Source organism: Carcharodon carcharias, chromosome 2 (assembly GCF_017639515.1).
Source record: "Carcharodon carcharias isolate sCarCar2 chromosome 2, sCarCar2.pri, whole genome shotgun sequence".
NCBI classification, from domain to species: Eukaryota; Metazoa; Chordata; class Chondrichthyes; order Lamniformes; family Lamnidae; genus Carcharodon; species Carcharodon carcharias.
This window is the reverse complement of record NC_054468.1, coordinates 67,914,835-67,925,618: the sequence shown is the minus strand read 5'-3', so window position 1 is coordinate 67,925,618 and position 10,784 is coordinate 67,914,835. Positions and strand designations below refer to the sequence as shown.

The 10,784-nt window shown below is 40.7% G+C and overlaps 1 protein-coding gene across 1 annotated transcript; it reads right to left on the bottom strand.

The window, feature by feature from the left end:
- Window positions 1–6,083: 6,083 nt before the first annotated feature.
- LOC121271923 (E3 ubiquitin-protein ligase RNF183) lies at window positions 6,084–10,225 on the bottom strand. The gene has a single exon (XM_041178166.1). The coding sequence runs from the start codon at window positions 10,159–10,161 to the stop codon at window positions 9,388–9,390; it is 774 nt and encodes a 257-aa protein (XP_041034100.1). The 5' UTR covers window positions 10,162–10,225; the 3' UTR covers window positions 6,084–9,387.
- Window positions 10,226–10,784: the final 559 nt, after the last annotated feature.

Sequence of the window (10,784 nt, the reverse complement as noted above, 5' to 3'; positions counted from 1 at the left end):
GTCGATCTATTCAGCTAACAAGGCCTCTTGTTACAACCCATTATGTTTTAAGCAGAACCATAATTACAACGTGGAAGAGGAGGATCCCAATAGCTCTGCCTTTTTCCAGCGCTGACTGGTACAGATGTTTCATCTACCAGCCCTTTGTGTTGGCTTGGCTGGAAAGTTTATACAATGCAAGAAGTGTTACATTCCAAGAGTTTAATGAGTTTGCCTTTGTCCATGTTTAAACTGCTCAGAACTTCCAAAACTACCATCATGTGGTCAGCTGTGGCCATTTTATCAGTCCAGCCATTTGTCCATTTTTTTAAAAGTATCAAGTTTATGAAGTAGCCAGGATGATATGCTTAGATATATTTTCCTTCCTGTCTCCTGATCATGACAGAAGTTTTGCAGTTCTACAGTATGGGATGAGTTTTCAGAAGATGTTCTGAAAATGGTGGCAAGTATCCAGCCAGAGCTTGAAATTTCACCAAGCATTTTGACTTGGAAAGTTATGATAAAAAAAAGAAAAATGTGAAATGCTGGAAGTCTGAAACGGAACCATTGGGTGGATTCTTAACACCTTCGAAAATATTCTATCATCAGGTCAATGATAGGTCCCATCTTTAATGGTCTGTGAGTACTGCCCATTTGCAGCAGCTTCCCAGATGTAGCCAATTAGTAGGCCGCCTCCAGGAGCCCCGTCCAATTAAGGATGGTGAGTGGGGTCTAAGGCTGCATGTCCAATCAGTTTTTGAATGCTGGCAACCCCACCCAGGGAGGTAGGCAGTGCTCAGGCAGCAAGGAGAGTGTGAGGGCATCTCAAAATGAAGGCACCCTTGGAAGCAATCATAAACTTCAAAACTGATGAGGGCCAAAGCCAGAAGCCCCTTCGGACCGAAGGGGAAATGTTGCCAGAGGAATTGTTTGGGCTGTGGGTGCGGTCTTTCCTACTCGCAGCTCAGTGACTGAGACATGGAAAAACCTCTGGATCTGATTGTTTTCCCCGCCCCATCAGGCTACCACAAGGAGGCCATCTCCATGAAGCTGCCGAGCTCAACATTCAACAGGAAGCCACTCCGGCAGAGTCCTCTTCGATCCCTCATTAGCTTCCTAATTGTTAATTATTGGCTATCTACCACAACTGAGTGGATAGCTGCTTCGGTTGTTCATCCGGCTCCGGCGTGATCACCCAGAGGGAGGAATGTGCCGGGGCTCATTGGCCAGTCTCCCTAATATGTAAGTTTACTCCCAATCCTGCCTTTATACCTATCTCCATTTGCCATGAAGATTTTGCCCAGAGAGTTCAGGAAATACACAGCAGATTCATCAGAATACAAATAGACAAATGATAAGTTAATGTTTTGGGTATTGACTGTTCTGATGCAAGGTCTAAACCTAAAACATCTAGCTGTGTACTTCCAGCATTTGCAAATTATTTTTTAGCCTTGGATAGATTTCACTTTTTGCCATATTTGAACCAAATCAACTCACCAATTTGCAAGCCTTTATCTCCCTCCAGTCCTCCTCCAATTCTTCATTATATTTTATCCCCATTTTCCTCCAACTGATTCTTTGCAATCTGAATGGTTGTTCCCTAAACAGTAGTTAGTTCTTTATAGACACAAAAATATATTTTATTTCCACAAATATTTAGCATCCAGTATGTAAACTTCAGTGAACTACATTTTTGGCAAGTACCAACTTAAATTGGAAAGAAATTGTAAAAATTTACCTTACTAAGCAACAAATAACCTTTGAACTGCGCTGATTTTAACATAGAGAAGTGTGAGGTCATACATTTAGGGAGGTCAAACAGTTACAGGGATTACACAATAAATGGGAATATACTAAGAAGGGTAGATGAAGTGAGAGATCTTGGCATACAAGTACACAGGTCCCTGAAGGCAGCAGTTCAAGTAGACAAGGTTGTAAAGAAGGCATATGGAATGGATTCCTTCATTGGCAGAGGTATAGAACATAAAAGTAAGGATATAATGTTGGAATTGTATAAAATACTGTTGAGACTACAACTGGAGTATTGTGTGCAGTTCTGGTCACCACATTACTTGAAGGATGTAATAGCTCTGGAGAGAGTGCAAAGGATGTTTATAAGAATGTTGCCAGGGTTAGAAAAGTGTAGCTATGAGGAGAGATTGGAAAGGTTGGGGTTATTTTCCCTAGAACAAAGAAGGCTGAGAGGTGACTTGATTGAGGTGTACAAAATTATGAGGGGAATAGATAGAGTGGACAGGATAAAATTGCTTCCCTTGGTGGAGTATTGTAGAACCAGGGGACATAGATTCAGGATAAGTGGCAGAAGGTGTAGGGGGGACATGAGGAAGATTTTTTTTTACGCAGAGGGTAGTGGGTGTCTGGAATTCGCTGCCCAAGTTGGTAGTAGAGACAGAAACTCTAAATTCTTTTAAAAAGTACCTGGATCTGCACCTTAAGTGCTGTAAGCTGCAGGGCTAAGGGCCAGATGCAGGAAGGCGGGATTAGAAAGAGCACCTGGATGTCCTTGGGCTGGCATGGACAAGACAGGCTGAATGGCCTTCTTCTGTGCTGTAACTTTTCTATGGTTCTATGGTTCTACTTCCAACTATCCTTATACACCTTTGCTAATCCACAGTATCTGTAAAATGTCTCTATATTTTTAATAAAAATGACTTTGCTAAAAATGACCAGGCTTTCAAGAGTCAATAATATATCTTGTTGGGGAGCTTGAAATTATGCATGTAAATAAGTAAAAGCTTAATAGGTGCATTATGACAATTAATTGAAGTCAAAGAAAACATTGCCCTGGTTGCTATATTTAGTAATGTTGTAAATATATTTTTAAAAAATGTTTGCAATGTCACTATACCTAGTGGCCAGAGCAATTCTCTTTATTGATGTCTCATGTGCCTTGTTTTATATGAAGTTAAGATGTACCAAATTCCATTTACAATGAACACCAATTGTGTTTCAATGAACTTGTGTAATTGAACAGAATAACTGTCCTAATATATTATTGCCCATGTGCAGTGAAAATCGAAGTGTCAATCTCTCGTTGGTTACTTCACAAGTTGTAGTGAAGTATGCCTTGCAGATCAATGGAAGCTAGTGGCTCCAGACATGAAGCACTTAAGTTGCATTTAGTATTTGAATGCTCATTGGGTACAGCAGAATTTTTACAGAACTTGGTATCCAAGATCCTGCAGGCTTGTGAAATTTTGTCAAAGAGGGAAAATATTTTCTGTTGCCCCTGGCCTCTCATGCTATCTCTGTCCTACATACAGCAGATTTTTCTCCTACCTAACTTAGCCACTGTGCCCTAGCTGCTTCTACCCTTGCACTGTTGTCATATACACCATTGTAGCAAGAAACTGGTTGAAGAAATCTGGGACTATCTTTTAAAAAGACAGTGTATGCACATACACACATCTTATACTGTTTCACACTAAGCTTTTTTCAATACCAAATTTATTCAGCTGGTCCAAGTAGCAAAATTAGCTGCCTACTGGAAGGCACTGGAAGTTAAATCCTAGGGAAATTGCACACTGCTTTTATTAATAAATGCATCAATGAACTCTTAGGGAATGTTTTTCTTTGCCATTACTATCTGGTGTAAAATAACCCAACGATTTTCAACGAGTAAACCCTTTCAATAAAATAGCAAAGGAAATTAGCATGTACATTCCTAGTATCAAGGAACCTGGTTTCAATCACATGGAGTTTGGCAACAGACTTCCTTAACTGACCAGAACTCCAGAAACATGAAATATTAACTCTGTTTCTTTCCACAGATGCTGTCTGACCTGGTGAGTATTTCCAGCATTTTCTGTTTTCCTTACTTTGAAACAGCTAAGTTTGTTGTACAGCCCAGCTTGTCCTTCACCACTAACCCTCTGACCTTGCAAAATTCACCTACGGCCACTTTTGTCATAATACTAATTTAGTGTAATTGGATGAACTTGGTCTCTAGCTTTACATGATTAAATCCAGTTCTCTTAATGCAGTGGTAGAATCGTAGATCTACTTATTCATAGATCCATGATTGGGTAGGAAATAGGAGCTGGATTTAGTAGTGTCAATTCAAGAAGTCAGATTGCCTGGAATCTTAATTAAATGAGAATCAGCATAAATGGAGCTTCATTCCTGTATCAAAATCTCAGCTGGATGTGAAAGTGTGCAGTTATTCACTTCAGTCATAAGAATAGAAAAGTAGAATATTTTTTGAAAGGTGTGAAACTTAGAAATGCTGATGTTCAGAGAGAATTGGGTGCGCTTGTACAGGACTGCAGAAAGTTAACATACAGGTACAGCAAATGACATGATGGCCTTTATTGCAAGGGGATTGGAGTCTTGCTACAATTGTACAGGGTTTTGGTGAGGCCACATCTGGAATACTTTGTACAGTTTTTATCTCCATATTTAATTCAGGATATACTTGCATTGGAGGCATACAGCAAAAGTTCAAGAAATTAGTCCCAGTGATGAGGGGGAGTTGTCATATGATGAGAGATTAAATTAATAGGGTTTATATTCTCTGGGATTTAGAAGAATGAGGAGCAATCTCCTTGAAAGGCTCAAGATTCTGAAAGGGGCTTGATAGGGTAGATGCTTAAAGGTTGTTTCCACTGGTCAGGGCATCCAAAATACTGAAGCACAGTCTCAGAAAAAGGAGCCAGTCATTTGGGACTGAGGTGAGGAGAAATTACCTCACTCAAAGAGTTGTGAATCTTTGGAATTCCCTACCTCAGAGGGTCGTGGATGCTCCACTGTGAATAAATTTAAGGCTGGAATAGACACATTTTTGATCCCTCAGGGAATCAAGGGATATAGAGAACAGGCGGGAAAGTGGAGCTGAAGCCCAAGATCAACCATGATCTAGTGGATGGCTGTGTAAGCTTGTCCAGCCCTATGGCTCACTCCTTTTTCTATTTCTTGTGCTCTTGCACACCAAGCAGAAGTTTTGATAGAGTTCAGAGTATTTAGTGCTCCAAATAAACATCAGCTTCAGGAAAGTACTATATAAGTGATAAACTTTTTTTGTACACCAGTTGACTATGAATTGTATTTTCTCAGTTTATATTCCCGGCTGACTACAGGAATTATTTTTGAGTTTGGAATATTTTAGGCTAAGCAGGCCGTCATTTTCAGAATTGCAGATTAAGCCTGACAAGGTTCAGAAACAGAATGTAAATTATTCTTCAGAAATAATTTTCAAATCACTTCTTAATACTGTTAATACAACAATAACAATTTCAAGGTTGGCAGCTTTTTTGCGGCGACTTAATTTAAACCAATTGCTTTCTAAATTTCATTCGATCTATTCAACATTACTCAGCCAAACCTGTTAGATATAAACATTGGAGGTTGCCCTCTCTAAAATAACTTCATTTTGAAAGCATACTTAAGTATTAATTCAGAGGCAGTAGCAGTTATTTATTATTATTGTAACTAATATATGTGTGTGTTAATTCTGTTGAATTTATTTTTGCTACATGGAACGCTAAATATCTATAATGCAACCGGAATTCCCACTTAAGGGCTCCTTTAACCTTATTCCTGCGCATTGCTTGAAAGGTCATACGCCATGTTTTAAAGTTTGCCAATCATAGATAAGAAAATTAAAATAAATAAAGAAGTTTATTGCTATTGCTTGCTTTCTTGCATTTTTTGGCACAAAATTGATTCCACGCTAGCCAGTTGAGCATTCACTGTACCCACTTTAAAGAAGCTAAAGATGTAACCTGAATGTATTAATCTTATGATAAAAGCAAAAAACTGCGGATGCTGGAAATCCAAAACAAAAACAAAAATACCTGGAAAAATTCAGCAGGTCTGGCAGCGTCTGTGGAGAGGAGCACAGTTAACGTTTCGAGTCCGCATGACTCTTCAACAGAACTAAGGAAAGTTCTGTTGAAGAGTCATGCAGACTCGAAATGTTAACTGTATTCCTCTCCACAGATGCTGCCAGACCTGCTGAGTTTTTCCAGGTATTTTTGTTTTTGTTTTGTATTAATCTCGTATCCACTTTACATAGCAAAGTGTAACCCTAACCACGCAACAAACAATTGACATCACCACTTGTCATTCTTAAGTCTAACTTTTAGATTTTAATGTTCCAGCAACAGTTTGAGTGTAGTTGAAAATAGCCAAGCATTACAATTTCCGTTAACCTTTCTACTTCCTGCAATTTCCAGTTACTTTGGTTAACTGAAAGAAAAGTACAAGCAAAGAAAACCTCATACACTTAGCAATTGGAAGAGAGAGAAACACTTTTTAAAAAAGCCATCTAGGCCAGCCTAGATTCAATCCGTAGAGTTGAACTGTATGTTGTTTCTAGATAATAAGTTACACAAATTTGACATTCATATTTAGAAATTGAAAATATCTAACGTGTGCAATTTATACTCATTTGATACCATGTGTTTTCTTTTAGTAACACCCATTTCCACACTTAGACTGAAAAGCAGTTGTCATTGTGAAAGCGGTGTGTACTACACCAAACACATCCCAATGCAAAAAAACTCTTTACCCATTTACAATTTAGAAAGAGTTCATTGTGCTCATGTCAAAATACAAATGCACGAGTGAATCTCAGCAATATTCTGAACGAAACCATTCACCTTTTCTAACAGAATTCCAACGGGTTTGCTTCAGTTTTCGCCGTCTCTATCTTTAAAGAAATCATTCTAAGCTCTTCAGGGTATCGAATTTCAACCAATGTGTTGCGAAAAACTGTCTGTAATGGTATAATACAGCTGCTTTATAAACTTCTCAACCCCTTTATTCACCGTATATCCGGGATATGGGCTTGGCTAATATCTAACAATCACATGTTATTTTATTGATATACTCCACATTTAGAACGAACCTGTAATGCAAGGCTGGCTAACAGGAAGGGCGGAAATATAAGAAACTGAGAAAACGCTTCGCATAAATATCGCTTATATCTAGTGCAATTACAATATTTCGATAAAGGCGTTTCCGCCTTTATTAACATTTATGTTAAGCTAAAGGAAACACTGTACAAAGGTTCAGCTGGTCTGGAAAACAAAATTTAGTTTTCCACAGCAAACGTTTTAATTTCACTGCCTCAGCTCGGCATAAGGCATATTTTCTTCGACTTCAAAAAAAACTCCTGACCTTGAAATTATGTAGGATAGCCGCCTGACGTTTAACGCACTCCCAGGAAATTGCTGTTTTCACTACTTTAGGGAAAGACTTTATTTAGTTTAAATTGTTCTATTTGTCCGCTAAACGACCAGCCGGGAATTTGAACCCAGTGCGTTAAACATCCATGTGTTAGTTTGCCACAGCAGGGCATAATGCCAAGCCTACTGTGATTTTAGAATATCTCAGGACCTGGTCAGGAATACAACTTCTGTAGACCATTCTATTTCCTCTTTCCGTCTACCCCGACAGCATTAATTCTTTGTTATGTCATGGTACTAGGCTCCCTTTAGCACCTGATCCAAATAGCCACTCATACCTTTTTGGTAGATTCAACTGCGGAGGTATTATTATCGAGCCCATTACCTTCTTCTCTGCCTCACACATACACATACAATTTCGAAATGAGGGTTGGTAGATGGCAATTACAGTAAAAGAACAGGACGATGGGCTCACTTTGCTGCCCTTAACCCAGGAATGCAAAGACCAATTGTTGGCCCAGTTAAACTCAGCTAACTCAATGCTGGCCAGGAATTCAACCAAGAATACCCCAGTGTAAATACTTCAACCTCTAGATAACTTCCCTGAACCATTAGGGAAACCAATCTTCATACCAGGACTAGAGAAATAGAAAACCCACTAGTTTGGCCTTAATTTCTATAAGGGGTCATTTCGTTTGGTTAATCACAAGCGTCCTAAATTATACTGTACTTATAAAACAATCACTTCAAAGGCCACAGTTCAGAGACCGTGAAAACATTTGGACGGTGCAGTTCCCACCAGTCCGATTGGCTTCCTGTCGTCACGGTCTTTGGCCAATGGGCTAATCCTTGTCATGTGTACATTTTAGGCATGTGTTTGCCTCCAGATTCACTTTAGTTTGTACACATTTCGTCGAGGGGATGCATCAGTTTAAAGGACATTGCTTCATTGGAAACACCCCGCACTTAAATTTGAGCTCAATATTCCATTTTGGTTCAATCTAAACATTCAGGAAAGAATAAGATTTGTCCGAGCCAACGGTCACTTATTAAAAACTGATCTCAACTTAATAAAATGAAAATTACAGATCCTAAATGCGACGTAATCATTCCAGAAATTCAGGCAGTTCCTTTATGTAATCACAGGCTACTCTTCTGGCCTCTAAAGACCCAGAGAAATTAAGGTAACTGCAACCTAAAAGTTACTTCCAGCAAATTTGTCAGGCACTCAAAGCATTTTGTAGCTGACAATTTGACGTGCTTGTTTTGAAATTGTATTCTTTAATTTAAATCCACCTGGATGTTTAAAGGCGATCCGAACATATGTTCAAGCTTCCATTTTACCTGCATTATTTCCATAATTTTATCAATCTACATTTTGCTGTCTTACACTTATAAAGCTCCCTATGGGGTAAGTTCTTACATATCTATTGCCCGTCTGGTGAGAACTGTGGTTATCTAGAGACGTATATATGTTCTCTTTATGGAGCCACATTACCATGATTCCAAATAATACTTACTGGTGACTAATACGCATAAATAGATTTCTTCTGATATGTGAATGCACTTGTGTGAATCAGTGACATATTGTGGCCTTTGGTGTTTTGTGTAACCACTTCTCAGATTTTTCAACAGTCACTATCTGGTTCCATTCGATTGAACTACAGTACATCTATTTATATATATTCTGATTTAAAAGGGCCTTTCTGACGGCCATTAGCCTTGATTAGTCTGCAGTCTTTCGAAAAAGAGCCATTGTCTGCAAGGGATATCAGTGGCCGCAAACCTAATCCCATAACGAAATCTTTCATCTCGCCCAGACTCCCTGACATCCTTGTGACTCACAATCCAGGAAACCAAAAGTTAGTGACTTTAAACACCCACAACTATCCTTTTTAAACTGTACATATAATATATTCTTTCATTATCAAAATCTAAGGATGCATATTTCAGTTATGATACAACTTGAACATGTACATTTCAACACAATACAACGTACGCAATATCCGTTATTAGTACAAGCATGGCCAGCCTTTGGGATACACATATCGTAACTGGTTAGTTCACCCACAAGCTAAACATCAGTCATTCTAAATAAGTTTTGTCGTGTGATACGTAAAGGGCAAGGTGCTGAGTGAAGGAATTCGGACACCTTTCGTCTGGGCATGCAGCAGTACTGGATGAAAGCACATACACGAAAAGGTCTTTGTTCCCCAATCGGTCATGTTGTAATAAAACAAACTGCACTTCATCCCAAGTGCTAAGTGTTACTTCTGGCTGATGAGGGAGCGGGTGCTCTGTTATTCACTTGCCCATTGCTCTCGGGGCGGTATTTGAGCCAGCAGATCACCCACGTGACAACCACTGAGAACAAGGCTAAGATGCTGGCCACTGACAGGCAGATAGGGCCGACTGGCGAGGGTGAGATGTTATAGTGATTGACAAAAATCAAGCCGGTGAAGAGCAGTACGACCATGGAGAGGAAAGAGAAGACCACACAGACGCAGCCGGCGGTCAGGGCGGCCCGCTTGCAGTTCTGGCAGCTCTCGTAAGGCGCCGAGGGTCCCGGGGACTGCCGGCTGCCCGCGGCTGCCGAAGGGGTGGCGAGCTCGGGAGGCAGGGCAGCGCTGGATCTGGGCTGCTGCTGAGCCTGAGGCTGGTGAGAGCGCTCAGCCTGGGGCTGCTGGCTGAACCTCTGCAGTTGGGGCGTCGGAGGCAGGGCATCCTGGGGCAAAGGATCGGCCCCCACATAGAGGGGGAAAGCCTCGGTGACCTTGGTGTTATTGGGCAGGTTGTGGATCCTGTAGTCGGGCACGGCTGTCCTGTGCCGGCAGATGGGGCAGGCAATTCGCCATGGCCGATCCTCCCTGACGTGCAGTGTGGTCAGGCACTCCTCGCAAAACGTGTGCAAACACTCCAGGATCTTGGGCGCCCTGCGATCCAGATCGAAGTAATTGTAGCAGATTTTGCACTCGTATTCATCGTAAGGGGTTGCTGTATCCGGTGCTGGGAGACTTGCCTCCGCCTCTGCCATGACATCTTAAAATAACGGGGGGAAATGGGGATTTTGCTTTAAATCTTCCTGACTTAAATAAAGCACCAGGTGACTCACATTAGCATTATTTCTTCCCTCCTTCCTCTTTCTCTCTCTCTCCCTGTTGTTCACATATAACAATCCGGCTCTCGCAGCCCTGCATTTTGATCTGTCCCTTTTAATAATAAAACCAGCCACTCGGCTTTGACGCGAAGACGGAGAAGCGATGATGTAATCTGGCGGCTCCAATGCGAGATTTCTGAATCATTCAGCCTAAGACCGGTCGCAAAGGGAAAGGGAATGGAAAAAAAACCCTGTAACCTTTCTTTGTTATTTCTGTTTCGGGTGTTGTTCAAGGACGCTGAGTTAGTACACGTATCTGGATGTGGAAGGGAATAGAAACATAGACATATATTTGGGGGGGGGGGTGGAGGGAAGTGCAGGAAACAAATCCCGTTATTAAATGTATAAAACCCTCCTTAGAGATAGTCCATTCAGTTTTTAATTCAATGCATTATGTGCTGGATTACTAATAATGGGCCTGAGTGGGAACTAAGATGGGCCGAAGGGTCTGCTTCTGTGCTGTTTAACTCTATGACTTTATGACTGATTCAATTTCAGTT

Coding starts and splice junctions, on each gene's coding strand:
- LOC121271923 (XM_041178166.1), bottom strand. CDS start 10,161: ATGGCAGAGGCGGAGGCAAGTCTCCCAGCACCGGATACAGCAACCCCT.